We start from the raw sequence: 20,549 nt of genomic DNA, 5'->3' as shown, positions 1-20,549 counted from the left end.
TTTCATATGTTACGTAGCATCTCAAGTTCTGAAGTATTGTGAACTTTATGCTGTATGATTAAAGATTGATTTTATCAGCAAGGTCAACTCATTCATGAGTACATTGTTATATAAAGAAACAGTTGCTTGTAACTTCAGAGCAATTGCTGTAGTCACCCTGAAAACACCTATTGATTTGTTAAGTAGTGTAGTAAACGAACTTGCTGATTTGTTAAGTAGACCTTTAATATTGTCATACACAGTTGATGATAGAAATATACACAGAATATAATGCAATGCATGCAATATAATTGCAAGCCCTACAAACAGGAAGTCAAGGTGTCCTATAATTATAAAACAGATGTTTGGTTGAGATGCCTGTTTCTAAGAATTTTCTTCCCTCTACTATTGTCTTCTGCAGGTGATTACTTTGGTTTCAAACTTAAGTAGCCTGCAGTGAAACTAGTTTCTCATCAAAGGACTAACAGTGTTTTTGCAGGCCTCCTCCCTTGCTTGTTTGTGAGATAGAATTTGGTATGTGTTTTGCTTTGATGAATGCAGTGGCTCATGCCTCACAACCCACTTAAAAACAAATGCTCCTATGGGTTGCCATCATGAGTATTTGAGCAGAGTACTGCTTAAAGCTTATACTTGTTAATAGTATGATCATCTTTTATTGTTCACCACATGGTTACTTTGTTGAATCGTATATAAGCTGTGCAATTGTAAAAATATATATTTATTTGGGTATTTTTACCCTGTCCAATACCCAGCAGGCCTCTGAACAACTTAAAATTCAAATCCAATACATACATATGTACCCAAATAATACAAATAATCTGTGAACTGAGCATAAAATCATAGTTAAAATTAAACATTAAAAGTACAGAAAAATAAAAAGGTCTTGACCTGGTGCCGAAAAGCATATAATGTTGGTGCCAGGTGGACCTCTCTGGGGAGTGTATTCCATAGCCAGGGCGCCACTGCAGAGAAGGCCCTCCTCCAAGTATGTTCTTGCCTAACCTCCTTCAAGGAGGGTTCCTGGAGCAGGGCCTCTGCTGCAGATCTTAAGGGGCGGGTGGGCATATAGGGAAAAAGATGTTCCTTTAGGTATCCTGGTCCCAAGCCATTTAGGGCTTTATAGGTCAATACCAGCACCTTAAATTGGGCCTGGGCTTCAATTGGAAGCCAGTGAAGTTGATAGAGGACTAGTATTATATGAGAATACTGACCGGCCCCAGACAGCGATCTGGCAGCTCTGTTTTAAACCAACTGAAGTATCTGGACCATCTTTAAGGACAGCCCCATGTAGAGCACGTTAACAGTAATCCAGCCAGGAAGTTAACAGAGCATGTGTCACCACTGCTAGGCAGTGCTCATCCAGGCAAGGACTCAGCTGATGGATCAGCTGAAGGAAAGCGCTCCTCGCCATTGCTGCCACCTGGGCCTCCAGGGACAGCTCCAGGTCAAGGAGCATTCCCAGCTGTGGACCCTGTCCTTTAGAGGGAGTGCAACCCCATCCAGGACAGGGCAAAAATCACTTACCTGAAAACCTGAACCACCTACCAAAAGGACCTCCATCTAATCTGGATTGAGTTTCAGTTTATTGGCCCTCATCCAGCCCATTACCTCGGCCAGTCACCTGTTCAGGACAGCCACTGCTTCACTTGGATTAGTTATCAAAGAGAGGTAGAGCTGGGTGTCATCAGCATACTGGTGACTCCTCAGCCCAAACCTCCAGATGACCTCTCCCAGTGGTTTCATGTAGATATTAAATAGCAAAGGGGACAAAATGGAATCCTATTGTATTCTATGGCAAAGTTGCCATTGCACAGAGCCATAGTCCCCCAGCATCACCTTCTGGAATGAGCTTTGGGTGCCTCCTGCTCCCAAAGAGGCCAGCCTATCCAGGATACCATGGTCGATGGTATCAAAAGCCGTTGAGAGGTACAGGAGAACCAACAGGGACACATTCCCCTTGTCCCTCTCCCTGCACAAGTCATCATGCAGGGCAACCAAGGCAGATTCAGTACCATAAGCAGGTCTGAATCCGGACTGAAATGGGTCCAGATAATCAGTATCATCCAAGAGTGCCTGGAGTTGTCCCGCCACCACCCACTCCAACACCTTGCCCAGAAACGGGATGTTGGCCGTTGGTCTATAATTGGCAGACACCTCTGGGGTCCAAGGACACCTCCTTCAGGATGGGTCTGATCAAAGCCTCCTTCAGAGGAGCAGGGACCCGACCCTCCCTCACAGAAGCATTAATAACCTTCTGGACCCAGGAACCAATTCCGTGTTTGGCTTTGGTAAGTAGCCAAGAAGGGCAAGGGTCAAGCAAGCAGGTGGTAGGGTGTATCAGTCCAAGCACCTTGTCCGCATCATCAGGCCGCATCAACTGGAACTCATGCAACAATGATGGATTAGACAGGGCTCTGGATGCTTCCCGTAATGGAACCCTATCAACTGTGGAATCCAGCTCGTGATAAATCTTGAGCAATTGTGAACATACTAGTTATAATTAGCACCCTTGTGAATTTATTATTCTACAGTTCTGGTATCATCTTAAATCACTCCTGGCTCATTCCAACCTAGAAAGAAAACTTCCGATTTGCTCAGAAGCCTAAGCGTTTAACTTTACCTGAAGCTTTTTTCCGCCTTGTCTACCATTTTAATCTTATCCTGTCAGTGTGTTTATATCTAAGGAAAAGTTGATACCCCCAAACAGGAAATTTCTTTTGCATCTTGAATTAGCTCTTTCCTTTCATGCATATTTGAGGACTGGCTATTAACAATGTAGAATATCTTTACTATTTGCCTATGATTCACAGCCAAATTTTAATGCTAGCCTAGTTATTATGAGAAAAAGAATTTGAACATGCATCATTAGATCCTCAATTCAGTGTAGTCTTGGCCACTTTGAAGGAGATGCTGACTTCTTGTAATTCAGCTTTGCTCTTTACTCAAGCTATTAGCTATTAAGTGTCCATTTTTTAAGCTATTCCTACCTAAGTTGGTATCATAATGTTTTGAATAATTTGATAAAGACTTAATAAAAATTAAACAGTTGTTTAATTTTCTCTTTCAGGAAAGCTGCGTGTACAGCAGTTGGCTGAGAATGTAAGGTATTTCCGAAGGCGACTTAAGCAAATGGGCTTTATCATCTATGGAAATGAAGATTCCCCTGTTGTACCTTTGATGCTGTATATGCCAGCAAAAATTGGGTAAGTTGTATGGGAAGACTGTAACTATTTAGCAACAGCAAAAACAGTAACAATTGGAATCTGTTCCCTTGCCAGTTTAGACCCTGCAAAATTGCCAGTCATAGAGATGAGAGACAAGGAGACTTTTTGTGCATGTGGAATAAGGGCAAGGGCATGAAAGTACTCAACTTCTCATATTGAAGATTAGACTCTACTTCACAGGAAGCTGAATCTTTATTCAGGATCACATTCTACTTTGTTTGTTTGCAACTTTGTGGAATTGCAGGACACGGGATCCTGAATATTTTTAACAGTGCAGGCCTTCCATTCAGATAGCAGTCTGCATTGGGGGGTTGGGCAGTGGAATTCTTGGAAATTGAGCTTCCAAGCTGGGGTTGCTGTGTTCTATCAAAAAGACTTTTACGTTTAAGTTACAAATTCATTTAAAAAGTAGCCTGCTAAAAGACCAGCCTCTGCCAAATACAATCTTTCAACTTTTCAAGAACTTAATACAGTGAAACCTTTCTAGAAAGACCACCTCAGGACTGAACAAAAGAGGCCTTTGTATGCAGGCATTCTCCTTCCAAGGCAAGGCAGACAGAACAGTGGCCTCCCAGGCATTCTTCACCAAAGGCCCCCTTGCACCAAGCAATATAGGCCTTAAGTTGCAGCTTCATTAATCTTGTCTTACTTCCTCTGCAGTGCATTTGGACGAGAGCTGTTGAAACGGCATATAGGTGTTGTGGTTGTGGGTTTTCCTGCCACTCCAATCATTGAATCCAGAGCCAGATTTTGTGTGTCTGCATCTCATACCAGAGAGATGCTTGATATTGTAAGTATCTGAGTTTGTTTCTGTTTCTTCTACCCTAAAAACAAAAGAAAGTCAACTTGGGCCTGAAAGGTATCCAGTCATAGCAACTGGACATGAGCGACAACCTTCTGAGCAGAGTCACATTGCATGAGTGTTGTGTTGTGTTTAGATCACAACAGTGCTTTCATAATTCTGCTTTCCTCATTCTTTTTTCATTCTCTTGGAATTGCGAAAGAGCATTTCCTAATCTGAGCCAGTCAGTTGCTTGGCTTGGTGCTAGAGATTCTGTACTGATGGTGTTATGCAACTAGTGCTCTTCAGTTAATAGTTAGCCTCTTTAAAGAGTTGGCTGAAAGAAGTGAAGCAATTGGAAGACTTGCCCTGATGTAGATGAACAGGGGTTGAATAGCTGCATTTGGAAAGAGCTGAAGTGATTTGCAGTCAATGGCATGTTTCAGTTTGCAGATGGGAGAGCTGTGTTTTTACACACTATTAGTTGAACAATAGCAAAGTTTCTATCATATTGTCAAAGCTTCCTACAGACCTGAGCAACTGCTGAGAATTCTATAGCTTTGGCTTTTGACTTCTCCAGAAGCTCTAATCTGTTTTTTAAAACCTGCCATCTATTTATTTGAGTTAAAATTCTTAATTTGAATGTACTGCTCTTTGAATCATCTTTGTTTGTATTTATACAAAGAACGCTGTATCTGTGCAAGAGTAGAGGTAATGCATATGTGTGCACATGTACATACACAGTTGAAAGAATCAGAATGCTGAAGAGAGTGCAGACAAATACAACTGAGTATATACTTAGTTATACAGTACGAAATGACAGTTGAAGACACTTTTAATGGAAGAAGTAGATTTTTGATGAAGGACAAATAATTCAATTTATTCAGATTTTCAGATGTCTTCCATGGACCTGAAAAATGGCAAATCCAGTTAAGTAAATGCACAGCTTTTTCACTGGTGGCACAGGATTTCCATCATACATTAGTCTGATGTCTTAAAAAGTGGAAATATTTAGCAGAGCACCACTGTGCAGGATTTTGTCTTGTTTCTAGACTGTCAATATAGTGCCAAACTAGAAATATGGGGAACAGCAATATGGAAAAGAAAAACATGCTGCAAAGAAATACTTTAGCACATGGGTCTTCAAATTCCGGCCCGCCATGCCCATTTGGACCTGCTGTGCACACACGCGCCTGCCGCCACCCACCTCGCCCTGCGCACGGGGAGGCAGCGGTTTGCTCACTCAAAGAAAACAATCTCCAAGCAAGCAACCCGCTGCCTCATGCACACGCCTTGCGGTGTGTGCCCGCCCCCGCCCGCACCTCGCCTCCCCTCGCTGCATGCGCCCACCACCGCTTCAGCGCATGCACACCGCCAGCACCACCTTTCCGGCCCACACCCAGCAGCTTTCAACTGCCCCCCTGGTGAAAAAGTTTGAGGACCCCTGCTTTAGCATGTCATCTGGGACCACAGAAAGGTTCAGCCTGAATTTATGTGGTCTGCCAGATGACCACAGGACTAATTCAGGATTTGGGTTGCAGGAACTGGATGTACTGCTAGGTACATCCACTCTCTAAACATAGATACATCCCGAAAAGATGGCTTAACAGAGCCCACTTAGAATCTTGGTCTACTTTGTACCTAATTGTGAGCTATTTTATCTCCCAGGCAGGAAAAATGCCCAGTTTTTAAAGTACACACCCAAAGGAAGACCTTCCTGCATTAGCTAAAGAATGAAAATGTGTATTTTTTCCTGAAATGCACAGTTCCTAACAAATGCATTTTGCTCAGGAATGTGGAAATAAAACCCAGGAATATGCAAGTTTGCCTTAAAATATCTCACATTTGGAGCAAGCTCTCCTCTTGAATGCAAACAGAATATTTGTACAACCCTGTAGGTAAGAATTGTGAGCCTCATAGAGTTGTGAACATTCTTTCTGAATAAAGCCACACATGCCTGGTGTGGTTGGAGCACTGGTCATCGTATCTGAAGACCTTTACTAAATGACAAATGGAACAGTGGAGAAGGTTTCCAGAGTCTAAACTGAACACACCATGTGGAGGTTGTCCACACATATCTGATGCTTTTGAAAGGGAACATCTCCCTGCTTCTGCTTTTCACCTCCTTTCCCTTCCCTTCCCTTCCCCAGATCCTGTTAGAAATGCATGCAACACCTGAGATTTGTAATGCTTTCTTATTAAATCAGCCCATATGATGGGTACAATATATAACTGCTTTATGTAAATAGAACTTCCTTGCCTGAAAATACTTTGGCCCTCAATCAGAGCACAGTCCCTCCTAATCTGCATCTCTGTGGGCTGGTGCTTTCTTTTCAGTGATGAAAAATATATTACACTTTCCTGAAGTCAGAGTTCACCAGTGCCATTTCCTTTGTAGTCCTTGCAAGTCACATGCTTCTTTTTGTTTTAAATTAATAAAATCCTAAATCTGAGTTCAAGAATAACAGTTAATAGACTCTTTCAACAGAAATTTAACCTCAAATTATTTCCATATGTTTCTTTTTGCCAAAGTTCCACTTAAAAAGTACTCCTTGTTAGAACGTATTTGTCAATGCCTACCCTTGTCCCTCTTTTCCCCTGCGCCCCCCTCCAGTTCAGAGTACATGGGGCCTTTGTTTAATGAGTAGGGTCTCTTCCAAAATGATGTCCCTACCTAAAGGTTTCATGGTATGTGGGGGTCATTTGTTCACTTTACACTGTCAGTTATTAAGGCCACATAGGTTGTGAGCAAATAAGAGCTGCTGGATTGCAGGGCCAGTGGGATTTGTAGCTCCACACAGCTGGAGTACACCAGGTTGGGTAAGCCTGATGAAATGTGTAAAGGAGTCCTTAGAATGAGGAGGGCAAGAACAAGCACTTTAAAGAAGTAGCTCAGTATAAATTATTATTACTTTATTTCATTTCTGTACTGCCCCACTCCTGAAGCGTTCTAGGCAGATTACAACAGTCAGTAAGCACAGACTATAAAAATACAATAAAATGTCATAAAATTGAGGGGAAAAAACATTAAAAGGTTTTAAATACATAAAGCAGACAATAGCAAAAATTACTCTGCAAAACAGAACACTAACCCCTCAAGCTCCTGGGTGGCCAAGGAAGTCTTTCAAGGCCTCAAAAAAGAGGGCCATCTTAACCTAGTGGCAAAAAGTGGCAAATCTGGTGCCAGCTGAGCCATGGTCGAGAAGTCATTCTGTAGATGGGGAGCCATCACAGAAAAAGCCCCTTGTTGTCACCCTCCAGATTTCCCTCATGGTTAGCACTCGGAGGAAAGCTGTGAAATTGAGCATAGTGTCCAAGTAAATCCCTGTTGGCAGATGTGCTCTGACAGGTATTGCAGTCCTAAGCTGTTAAGGCTTTATAGGTGAAAACTTGATTTGGGCCCCAAAGCCTATAGACAGCCAATGCAAGCAGGCCAGAACTGCTCTTCCATGATCAGGCTGCAGATTCTGGTTATTAATCTGACTGCAGTATTCTGCAGCTACAGGTTCTGGACCATCTTCAAGGGCAGCCTCATGTAGAGTGCATTGTAGCAATCCAATTTAGAGATTACTAAAGTGTAGATAACCAAAGCCAGGCTATCCCTGTCCAGGTAGGGGCATAGCTGGGCCACCAGCCAAAGCTGATAGACAAAATGATAACATATGACAAAGAAAAGGTAGAAGTGCTGAATTCCAATTCTGGTTCAGTTGTGTCAAAAAAAAAAAAAAAGACCTTCCTGATGAAGGGGAGGTCCAGACTGAAGGAACAAGGTGGCATCTCTAGATTGACATGCAAATGATCAAGGATAATCTAATTAGGTTGAATTAGTTCATCTCTCCAGGGCCTGATGAACTTCATCCCAGAATAATAAAGGAGCTGGCAGAACTCTTGGAACTACAGCCTCCAGAGGCAATGCTAAATCTTAGCAGGTGATGTTTGACCATGGCAAAGCGGCTAAATTGAACTCTCCCACACCCAGAGTACCATCTTCATATGCAGCTGAGAAAACCTACTCTAGAGTATGCTCTGCTACAGTCATTGAGCCAATGACATGTTGGGACAATCCCATGGTTTTCATGGCTGCCATGAAATCTTGAGCTGCTACTAATAAGGTGCTGTAAGCATGAATGTTAAAGTTTCCCAGAACCAATAGCCTGGGGACTCCAACATCACATCCAAGACCACCTCTGCCAGCTCAGGTAGGAAAACTGATGGGATGCAGGATGGCTGCAATCTGCAGAATCCCCAGTCTGTCCCACTGGCCAAACACAAGGTGCAGACACTCCAGACTGGAAAAGATGCTTTGTGAATCACTAGAGCAAATTTAACTTCTGTCCACTGAACCGGTGAAAAGTGTAAATAGGGAGCAAGAATTATACATGCTTTGTAAAATAAAAATTCTGTCCCCAGGTAATAACTCAAATTTCGCACAAAGAATTAAGTGATAATTTCCCTTCCTTTCCTTAGTTATATTCCTTGTCTGTTAATCATGGGACATGAATGGAGCTATGTAAGGCAGTGAAACTTCATACCAGCAAACATTAGATGACCTAATGCTTCTCTGACTATTAGCTTCAGAGATCTGAGGGGATATGGCCCATATAATTTTAAAGCTGTCTTCGCATCTCTTAAGGAGCTGGAACTTTGTCATCTTGAAATGAAAATGGAAGTTTCGTTGAGGATGCTAAATTTCATATCCCAATAACAAATCTTGCTCTTGCATGGCAGTACAGAATATGTTTTTGACAGACTGAGTTTATTCAGTACAATTGAGTACATTTGTTCTCCATGTTGAATAGATGTTTGTAAATCATTTTGTATAATTTCCTCATGAAATGAGGCACAGAAATTGAGCTTAAACTGCAATTCTGTTAGACAAGTGGTTCTCATCCTTTCCTCTTTTACTTGGTATTTCCCTTTTCCCCCAGGCTTTAAAGGAAATAGGTGAAGTTGGAGACTTGTTGCTGTTGAAATATTCCCGTCATCGATCAGTACCTCTTCTTGACCGACCTTTTGATGAGACTACATATGAAGAGACCGAAGACTGAATGCTTTCCATGTCATTTTGTAGATGGGCACACATCTCCGAACTCTGTGGCTCAGAGGCCTTGGTTCTTGAACGAAACACTTAATGACTGCTTAGCAAAAACACAATGACTTTGTACTCACAAACTGAAGTGGCCATGGCAGCCCTAAATGGTGTGTTGTAAACAGCAAAACAAAACTTGGCTTTTACTACTATTGCTTCAAGCTCGTGCCCTTGGGAGGAGCATGGCTTATATTTTTAAAATGCTGCTGCTTTATTACAGTGAGGCCACAGTGTCCGTTGTTGGCAGTGGGTACATTACACTGTCCCGTGGGCATTGTTAATATGTCTTAGGATGCTGCAGTGCTTCTGTCACACATTTCCTTTTTCGTAAAGTCTAATATTCTTGAGAGTGCAAAACCAGCCAGTTCGTGCGGGCAAGGCTTCTGGGGAAATCATTGACAGCTAACTTAAATATATTTAACAAGAAATAATCAACCAAAGTATTTTCTTTACTATTTAGTTTGTGCTTTTTTTGATCATCTTCATTGTTAAAATGCTGGCTGATATGTCACTTGAGGAACAATATTCAGTTCAAGGCACAAAACAGGAAATCTTCCAGGGACTTAGCCACCTTGGTTATTCCTCAGGGTAGCAAGTGTTCCTTCATTAGGGTAAGTAGCAAAGTAGGATAGATCTTTTGGGGAGCATTTCCTTTTCTTGTATAGAATTATTCCAGTTCAGAGTGTAGCCATGCTTCCATTTTTCACGAGGAGTTCTAAGTGTTGCTTTTTGGATTATTGAGCAGCCTGGCTCACACATGAGAAGTCATGGTGGGATGATTTTTTTCCTCAGGTCTTCCTGTTAGAGCAGCTGATATTTTGAATATTGGGCAAAGGCATAGCTTCTTGTTATGTACAAAGCCAGGATGAGTGGGCTATTGGGGCGGTTGACAAGCCACCCACAACCCTAAAACAGCTAGCAAGTACTGGGTGGCTTGTCAACTATCCCATCAACCCTTCTTTCTGAGTTCACACATAAAAAAGAAGTTACAGTTTGCACTGCTGTGCCCCAGATATTCAGAATGGCAACAGCTGCCTCAATAAAAAGGCCCATGGGAAAATTCACTCACAGTGGCTTCTTCTTACATGCAAACCAGGCCTATTCTTGCCTCCTGTGGCTTTTGCTTTTCTGAGGAATCATATTTGAATCATTTCTTCCTATCAGAGGAAAGATCTCTTAGTTTAGCCTTTCCTACTTTTCCCAGTTTAAATATCTTAATCCTATTGATTTTTCCCAAAATGTTTACAATAAGCCTTTGAAGCAAAAAGACAATGAATTGCTTTTTAGAAAAATCGCATTGGAAAATGTCATTCCCAGAAGCAAGTTATGCTGAAACATTAATTAATTGATTGATACAGGAATACCTGACAATTGGAAGTGTTTTAAAAGGCTACCCTATTGGGCTCAGACTACATAACTCATGCTGAAGGATTGAATATAGGCTGAGTGTAAGACGTTGATGACCACACCTCAACCCACATGTGTGGGTTATCATGTTGTCTAAACCCATTCATATTTTTTTCTCTCTCTCATGAGCATACACACATCATGAAGTCTCAATATCCATGAATTACTGCTGTATTCTTTAACCACAGAAGTGTAACATTTTTCAATTAGAAGATTTTTTCATTTCCCCCCCGCCCTTGATTTTTGCAAATGATTATTCCTAACATTGAGATATTCTGAAGGTTTGCTAGTTCACCTGAAGAGCTTCTGCCTCAAAATTGTTAGCCTTTGTTTTCCCCTTCAGTGTGTCAAGAACTTTATATCAAGAGTAAGACCCCCAAAGTATGATCAGAATTAAGAAATAGTATTTGACCAAAGGACAGATTGTAATTGCTAATACTTGCAATACAATTTACCAAGGCTTGAAGCAAAGGCAGAGTGAAGCATTGTGCTGTACAAGGCATTAGCTGGCACTGAGCATCTGATTGTGTATATTGAACATGTTAAGAAATTTTGAAATTTAGCAGTACAAAAAAAGTCATGCTTTATCTTCTTACCCATGCGGGCTTACCAATACGCAGGAAGAGAGAGTCAAAATAGTAACTGAAAATTTTCATTTCATCCATATTCTTGGTATCTTGAAATAGCTTGAAAAATATTCACTAAAAACTGGTTTTGCTGGAAATTGTGGTTTTTCACTTGCTTTTAACAGTACCTCTTCTGAAAAATCTGTTACCACCCCCAGTTTGTATTAATGCTCAATGATGGCGTTAAGTTATATATACCCACCATTCCAAGGTTTCTTCTGTCCAGAATTACTGAGAAGTATTGGGAGTGACATTCCACATTTTTATATTGTCAAGTTGTTAAAGGGTAGCACAATATATTACAACTGTTTTTGGAAACTTTGGTGTTATAAACAGTGTCTTATGCAGCAAACATGTAAGGTATGAAGGTAAGGTGTGCAGAGATCAGTGCTTCCTGCAGCAGTTGTAAATGCACTGCTGCTCTAACTTACAGAGCAGACCTTGGGACCAAATAAAATAACTAAATAATTTTAGAACCATTCCCTAAGAATTCAGCAAAGAAACCTGCTACCACTGGTTCAGAATAAGACTACTTGTTTAGTGGCTGAAAAATCTTCATTAGTTTTTTTTTGTTTCTCTCCTTGTAAATAGAAATACATGTGCACAGAAGCAGTCTCAATATACTACAAAATTGTTTGGGTGGAAAGAGTTTGTATAAAATTTAACAGTAAATGCAGGTTGTGCTTGAGCATGGTTTTATTGATTGCAGTGTCCGCAGCTGCATTTGCCAAAGTATTTCAATAATACTTGAAAAGAATGCAGGACAGCTTACCTGGATAGATTATTTAAGGTGGTGTTCAAGCTACCTCCAAACTGAACTCTTCATGTCTGCCTTCAGAAACAGAAGATTTCTGTTTCTGTGCAGGGACAGTACAGTGAATTATGGACTGATGTTCCTCAGAAGGGTTTTGGTTTGGTTATGTTCTAAGTGAAGGGGAGAAGACTGCAGGAGACAAATCCTACAGCCTTGTCTACTGTTTTTCTTTGCATTCTTTTGTAGACTGACCACTAGTATATTTGAGGTAGGGATGGCATATAAAAAGACCAGTATTTAATATTTACCATAGGATGCAACTGTCTGTCACAACATCAGGATTGTCTCTTCTATACCAACTTCTTCTTCCAGGATAATTGATAGCATCATTCTTGGAACCCCACTGTTCTCACAATCAGTATGGTGCACAATATGATATCATTAAGGGAGTGAAAAAAGCAACTTCCCCAGGTTTTGAGAGGGCTTTTTACTGCCTGTATGATCTACCTCTGGGAAAAGTAGTTGCAGTTGTTATCGGTAGTTAGGATAACAGGTGGTCTCTTGTTGAAAGAGCAGATAGACTATTTTCCTCCCTACTGGAATATTCCAGAAGGCCAGCACTACACTGAAATGTATCAACTCAATGGGTTTGGCTACCTGATCCAGAAATGGACAGTGAGGGTTGCAGACTTATTGTTACCATCATAGTTCTTGCTGTACCACAAGCCAATTTGCTTGCATTGCAGTAATTAAGCACTTAGCTTCCATTTGCCTGACTTAAATCACCTAAATGGTTATATCAAAAAAAATGCTCTTGCATGTTGAATTTCATGCTCAGATGGAAAAGCTAGGAAAAAGCACTTGCTGTGTGACAGTTACCTCTTTACCTGTTGATGTGGGTTCCCACCCCCAGAGCAAGCACAATGGGAAGAAAAGCACTAACTTGGGGGGATCAAATGGATCTCCTGATGTATAAGTTGATATACCTGGTAGCAACTTTCTTCCTTTATGCCCCACAAATCTCATTATAGCATGAAGTGCTGCATCTCAGCTTAGGAAGCTTGGCAATGAATGGTCTTCATCAAGTACATCTGTTAGCAATATCCACCACTGTCCTCTGCTTTAAACAGTGCTAAGTATTTGGATGCTACCTGCTGTATTAGGTCTGTATCCAATAATGTGTTGGCTGCCTCGGGACTGGACTACAAAATCTATAGGACCATCATCTAAATGAGGAATGGGTTCTTTTTCCATTTGTGTTTTGGCTTGGGGAGGGGGTTCAAGCAATTTAAGTGTACTGTCTAAGGGGTACATTTCAAACAGATACTCCTGGGAATGAATTCTAGACTGTATGTAGTATAGTGTGTTTTGCAAATACATGTATGAAAATATGCTTGCCCTTTCAAAATGCATACAGTTGGGTAAAGCTCAGGTTCCTGCTGACATATATTTTAAAGACACACATTTGTATTCAGGCATGCATACCAAATAGTGAAGTGAAAATCCGAAACAGTCTGTGCAGTGACACTGGGAGAAATATGACTATGTTCTGGAAATTGGGGGCAATTGTTTCTTTAACCAACTTTAATGCTATTTGACTCCTTAAAGTATGTGAGACTACTTTATGAAAGGCCTTAAAATTAAACAACTTGATTTCTGTGCTAAAGGATCAGTTTATTGCCGAATGCACTCTGCCTTTTAGTAATCTAACATGACTTGAGGTCCGTTCATGTGCTTAGTAGGTCATTCTATCAAGCTTAAAGGATGACTGCTAATTCTTAGTCAAGGCATCCGGACTTGTAGGTTCACCCACAAAGTTTTATCATGCACATGGTCTCTACTGTTATCACAAAGTATATTAGAAAATTGTGCCCTGATGGTAAAAGTTCATTTCAACAAGAAGTTTGCATTTTCTCTCTAATCTGGTAAATATTGGCTGGAATGCTAATAGTCACCACGTTAATCTTACAAGGTAGACGTTCTTTGGCATGTCAGAGTAAATAGGGGGAATTGCCTACATCCTGGCTGGCTACTTTACAGTTTATTATATGAAGCATTTAATGAAGTCTGACTTTTTTATGGTATGATGAATATAAATTTGTTGCTTTGAGCTTTATTTGCCTGTAAAAAAGTTTGAAAGGTGTCCAAGCAGATTTAAAAGTGATTTTTGCCCCTATATATTGTGCTGGACATTATTTAGGGGCTCCTAGAAGACTACTGATTGGATAGAAAATAACTTACTCATGTAGGTAGCTATTGGTAGCAGCTGGCAAGTTGCTTGCTCATCTGTGAACACAGGTGTATCTCTAGAAAAGGTGAGATACAAAAGAAGGTGACATGATTCCAAAAACACTGTCTGAAAACAAAGTGCACTGAAATATGCAAACTTTCTCTGTGTTATTTTCCAAATGCACCTTTTTTGGCCAGTATTTCAGTAACTCCTGCACTAAAACTGTGTCCTGTATTGATGTGCTACTGTAAAGAAGGGCAAATTTAGGAGGAAAACTGCAGGGGAAATCAATGTATGGAGCTGGAGGCTTTGGCTTATCAGCCCCAAAGCCAATGGTGGCCCATATTTTTAAAGCCCTTGGGCAGGCATGCCCCTCTGACTTGTAATTTCTACATCACACTGTGCTCCTGTGCCTGCCTGGTAATACTGTAAATATATCCTAGATTTTTATAAATATTTAACATTTTAAATAAAATTTTTAATTCCATCTCCCAAATGAAATGCTACTTTTTTATACCTTGAGCAAACACCACAAAGTTGGGTACCATGTGGGTAGGGAGGAGGAAGAGAAGCAAATCCTACATTGGCTTTTAAGAAAGTAACAATGCATGTTAAGTGGAAAGAACCTACTTGACATAATCTAGTTATGTTCTGCTTAATAAAGACTTCACAAAAAGCATGTCTTGGCATTTTTTTAAGTTGATATGCTTGAAAAATTTGCAATTTGGTATGATGGGCACTTTGTCCATGCAACTTTGTAGCCCATTGCTATTTTTTCAGAGTATTTTTTTAAAGTGGGTCATAACACACTTGGCAGCAGAATCCTCAAGGATTTTTGGGTGGAGCTCATGTGCTCCGGGCTGCCCTCACTTTCAAGTGTGGATAACACAGAGACACAAGCCCCCTCCCCAAAAAGAGGAACTTCCCAGAACCTGTAAACCATACTAGTCTGAGGATACCTCTATTCTATCCCCTTCCAAGTAGGATTCCAACAGTTTGTGGGGTATCAGGAAGGCCCAACCGCCCCTTCAGCTTTGCAATTTGCCATTGAGTGGATAGCTCTTTGTGAAGGAGCAAAACCTGAGGAAAACCTTGGTGGTGGGGAGCTCTTGTGATTTAAAGGGACAAAACTGCCTCCTCACATAGTGGTTACCCCAAGATTTCAAGTGTCCTCACTACTTAGCAGAAGGGATGCACAGTCAACATTTGGTGGAGCAGACCTCTCCCAAAGAAGCCAAGGAATCTCATGGCCAGAGGAGGACAACAGCCCCTTTCTGTGAATTCCCCAGTCATATTTTGCCAGGTCAGCACTATGCAAAGGGGAGGACAAGAATACCTTAATTTAAAACTAGAGGGTGGATACCCCCTACCAAGTTATAACTGGACATCCTTAGGGGTTCATCTGGATCCCAGTACAGGAACAGGGAGGCTAACTTCACATTTTTTCAGTCTTCATCTTACTGGTCTCTTAAGAAACCTGTATGCGGGTCACGAAGCAACAGTGAGAACTGGACATGGAACTACTGATCGGTTCAAACTTGGGAAAGAAGTACAGCAAGGCTGCATACTGTCACCCTGCCTATTTAACTTATATGCAGAGCACATCATGAGTAAGGGGGGCTAGATGAATGGACTCACTGGAGAAGACCCTAATGCTGAGAACAATAGATGGCAAATGAAGAAGGGGACGACAGAGAATGAGGTGGTTTGATGGAGTCACTGAAACAGTCAGTGTGAGCTTAGGTGGAGTCCGGGGGATGGTGGAGGATAGGAGACCCTGGAGGAATGTTGTCCATGGGGTTGCAATGGTTTGGATGCGACTTCGCAACTAGCATAGCATAGCAAGCTGTGGCCAACTCTAAATAACTCACCCTGCCTACAAGAGGGAGGAAGACTTTACCAGCTGTCCCCAAGTGCTGCTCTGGAACCTCAGGTACCTGGGAAAAGTGGTCACCCACTGGCCCTTTGGCTAGAGCAGCAATCCTTTCCGCCACTCTTGCAAGGGTTTCTGTGTTTTTTTTTTTTTTTTTCAACCTTGGTTTAATTTGTTGTTGGGTTTGGACAACGTAATAGACCAAAGTGAGGTTATTAAACCATACAACAAGCCATGGCTAGTTGAGTTGACTTATAAGCCATACTGTGGGAAGAGTGCTAGATTCTGACTATACAATATATGAGTACTACTGTGGCATTTAATTCACCATGTGCAAACCTAGCCAATGAGGAGGATTGGAGCTGTGCTTGAATTTGAACCAGGTCTTAGCCCCAGTGCCAATATTCAGATTTTGAACAATATAGTCACTCATTTACACAAGTATAGCAGAAATGGCATGTTCATAGTCCATGTGCCTCATTTGGCCCATGACACATCTCTTAAGCAACTAAAGTGTTGTATGTTTACCTATATATAGATGAACATTGCTTTCAAAAGTATAGAAGAATCTGCTCCTTCAGTCCTCAAAAGATCTAAAACTCATGCCTAAATGGCTGTGCTGTGCAGCTGTTAAGTCTTTTCCACAAGCCTTCCCCAACCTAGTGCACTTCAGATGTGTTGGACTGCAATTTACAGTATGGCTAGCTGGGGATGCTGGAAACTGAAATCTGATATGTTTGGGAGCACTGGGTTGGGTTAAATGCAGTTCTTCGTCGTGGCCTCTGTGCATCACACATATGGGTACTGTGCCTGTGCAGTGCCTTTGGCCGGAAGATTGACAGCTAACGGTTTTTGGCGGGAAGCTCCGCTCCCCTCCCCCATGGCCTATAAAGAGCGGTGCGTCCGCCATTTGTTCAGTCTTTGCGACCGCCGTTCGCTGTGCCTTGTGCCGCTTTCAACTTTCGCTTTGGCTATTCTTGGTTCTCTCCTTATATATTGCCCTTAAACTACTTTCCCCTTACTTCGTTTCCCGTTCTGTGTAGTTTTCTCTCATTTCTTCTTCAATCTAAAAAAAAAACAAAAATATATACTTACCCTCTGCACTATCTCTCTTTTTCTTCTTTCTTCTGCGATGGCACAGCGGGCGGCTTTCTGCAAATGTGCGGACTGCGGGTCAAAAATGGCACCTAATGGCACCTCCCCACCTTGGGGAGGGGCATAGGATGGATAAGTGCGTTCATTGCCTAGCCTTCTCTAAGCAGGCTAGGAAGAACCACGAGAACCGGCTTTGGAGGCTCCTTTGGGATAGGGCCCTGATGCAATCAGACCCGCTCATCTCTATCCCAAAACCGGGCTCCGCTTCTGTGGCTCCACCCTCACGCCCTTCGGATGAAGGTGCATCCTCTTCGCTGGCCCCCTCTGCCTCACCAAAAAAGAGGCATGAGAAGCGCCGAAGAGAAGCCGGCAGGACATAAGAAGGCCAGAAAGGAAAAGGCCTCTAAGCCTCCAAAGAAGGCTAAGTCTACGGACTGTCCCCGAAATCGGGACTCGGAGCCGACGGGCCCTTCGGTACCGGTGGCGGTTACGATACCGACCCCGCCCAAACCGATCCTTCAAGAGGCCATGCGAGTCACCCCTCAGGGGTCTCCCTGACGTGCGGTCGACCTCCCGCCAGCACCGCTTCCAACTCTACGGGGGTCTATCTCGGATAGGGAAATCCAGGACTCCCCTCCTAGAGCGAGGTCACTGACACCGATGCCCACGGTGACATTGGAGACAGAAGCTGGCCTGTCCCCACCAGGGAATCGGAGGAGCTGCTCGGTAGAGCAACGCCCGGAGAGTTGGCGTCGTCCCTACTACCAACCTTGGGGAGACCCGCTCTCTGTGGGGTACTACCCTGCTCCCAGAGCGCGATCCTCACCTCTGCCCCGTGACCAATGGCGGTCTGTGGATTCGAGGAGGGTGCCGCCTCGATCCCCGCAGAGCGGAAGCAGCCGCTCCTTATCACCGGCGGAGTCATCATCTTCTGCCCCGCCATACTATGGTGCTGATTCGGATGACTCTGGTGTAGACTCAACCTCCCCGGACGTCGTGGTGACATCCCAGGATCCTGCGTCTCCCGATGAGTCACACGTCTCCTTCGCGGAGCTGATGTCGAGGCTTGTCCAGTCCCTGGACATCGACGCTGCCCAGCGCCCGGGACCGTTGACGGACAAGTTTTACGACGTCGTCCGCAGAGAGCAATCAACCTCTATCGTTCTGCCACTTATAACTACCCTGCGGCAGGCGATGACGCAGCCCTGGGACTTACCTTCACATCCTCAGCCGACGTCCAGGAGATATGAATCTATGTACAGGGTCAGGGAAGAAGACATCCCTTTCCTGCTAAAGCACCCGAAACCAAACTCGGCGGTCGTCGAATCCTCGCAAGGCAGGGAGGCAAGGGGACATACGGCACCGGCACCGAGGGATAAGGAGAGCCGGAAAATAGATTCCCTGGCCAGGCGGGTTTATGCTGCCTTGGGCTTAGGACTTCGCATTTCTAACTACGAGGCGACGTTGGCGCAATATCAATATTTTATTATGCAGCGCCTCCACAACATCGCCTCCACCCTCCCAGACCACCAGGGTGACCTTGCGAAGGTCCTGATCAAAGAAGCCATGCAGGTCGCGGTGCAGCAGTTGTCCATGGCACGTCACCACATGGACACTGACTCCCAGGCCTTGGTCGGTGCCGTTTCCCTCCGGAGACACGCATGGCTTCGGAATTGTAATTTCCCGGAGGAAACCAAGCGGCGAATAGAAGAGATGCCTTTTGATGGTTCCGGACTCTTCCATTCGCGTACAGACCACAGACTCAAGAAACTGCACAAGTCAAGAATGACGGCATGCAGGATGGAGATCCAGTCACATAGCAGACGTAAGTGGTCCTGGAATCGGCCATCCTACAGGCAGACATACCAACAGAGACAGCTGCCGCAACACCGCCAGCAACAGCAGCAGCAGCGCCGCCGCCCTCAGCCCCAACAGCGCTTCCAACAGGGCCGCCGTCGTTTCGACGATCGGAGACAGCGCTGACGGGACTGGCGAACCACTCCTCACGCTCCTCTAATACCCACCCCCCTCTCAGCTGGGGATCGGCTCCGAAGCCGACTCCCCATTTGGGAGTCCATCACATCTGACCGGTGGGTATTATCCATCGTTCAACATGGCTATCGAATAGAATCCGACATCGTTCCTCCATCGAGTCCGATCTGGTCTACTTCATGTTCGCCGGTACTTCTCGACGAAATGCATCAACTTCTCCTTAAAGGAGCGATTCGTCAAGTATTCCCATCTGACGGACTCCACGGATTCTATTCCAGATACTTTACGGTCCCCAAGCGGGACGGTGGTCTACGCCCGATTTGGGATTTACTGGACTTGAATAAGTTTATTATACCGAGAAAGTTTCGTATGACCACCCTTCAAAACATTTTGCCGTTGTTAAGGAGAGGGGATTGGTTCACCTCACTGGACCTGAAGGACGCCTACTTTCATATTTCAATTCATCCAAATTACAGGCATTTCCTTCGTTTTGCTGTTGCAAACCAACTTTATGAGTTCAAAGTTTTACCCTTCGGACTGGCTTCAGCTCTGAGAGTTTTTACCAAATGTGTGGCTCCTGTCTGTGCCTTCCTACGCCTTCAGGGCATACAAATTTACCCGTACCTCGATGATTGGCTGTTGGTCTCGCAATCCAGAGAAGGACTACTAGACACCATCCATACAACCCGTACCTTACTAGATAGTCTGGGTCTACGTATTAATACAGAGAAATCTTCTCTTCTTCCGACACAGATGCTCACCTTCATTGGAGCCCGCTTGGATTCGACGTTGGAAAAAGCCTTCCTCCCTCAGGAAAGACAGCAGACTCTAGCTCGCCATATCCATTGAATTCGACGAGAGGCAACGGTTACGGCGAGATCCATCCAGAGGGTCCTGGGGCATATGGCCTCCACAGTTGCCGTAGTTCCACATGCCAGACTTCGGCTTCGCCCACTACAATTATTCTTCAACAAGGTGTATCATCCACAAAGAGACCCACAGTCGAAATGGATTCGGATCCCATCTTCCGTGCTCCACTCCCTGTGCTGGTGGCTGAAGCCGACCAATCTCGTGATGGGAGTCCCTTCAGGGCGCAACCTCCTTCGATAACTCTCTGTACCGACACGTCTCTCCTAGGATGGGGGGCGATATGCTCTGGCCTGTCTACCCAGGGAACGTGGACTCGTCTAGAGTCCAAGAATCATATCAACTTCCTAGAGCTGCTGGCAGTCTTCAAAGCCCTTCGTTCTTTCGAAGACCGCCTTCATCATCGGATCGTTCAGATAACTTTGGACAATATAGCGACCGTTTTTTATCTGAACAAGCAAGGAGGGACGAAGTCACCGACCTTAGCCAGGCTTTCTATGAGAATTTGGGACTGGTGCATTCCAAGACACATTACTCTGATGGCCGTTCATCTGGCCGGCACAGACAACGTGCATGCAGATCTTCTCAGCAGACACATCTTCACTTCTCAC

General features: G+C 43.6%; 1 protein-coding gene across 1 annotated transcript in view; it reads left to right on the top strand.

Annotated features, from left to right (window-relative positions):
* Nucleotides 1-14,790, top strand: part of SPTLC2 (serine palmitoyltransferase long chain base subunit 2) — a 71,009-nt gene extending 56,219 nt beyond the window's left edge. The window contains exons 10-12 of the mRNA XM_044436048.1: nucleotides 3,068-3,203; nucleotides 3,885-4,014; nucleotides 8,934-14,790. Of these exons, the coding sequence (XP_044291983.1) occupies nucleotides 3,068-3,203; nucleotides 3,885-4,014; nucleotides 8,934-9,053 (386 nt within the window). The 3' untranslated portion in view covers nucleotides 9,054-14,790. The remainder of the gene's footprint in view (nucleotides 1-3,067; nucleotides 3,204-3,884; nucleotides 4,015-8,933) is intronic.
* Nucleotides 14,791-20,549: the final 5,759 nt, after the last annotated feature.

Source organism: Varanus komodoensis, unplaced genomic scaffold, assembly GCF_004798865.1.
Source record: "Varanus komodoensis strain SLA01 unplaced genomic scaffold, ASM479886v1 scaffold3, whole genome shotgun sequence".
Lineage (NCBI taxonomy): Eukaryota > Metazoa > Chordata > Lepidosauria > Squamata > Varanidae > Varanus > Varanus komodoensis.
This window is presented reverse-complemented; position numbering and strand designations above follow the sequence as displayed.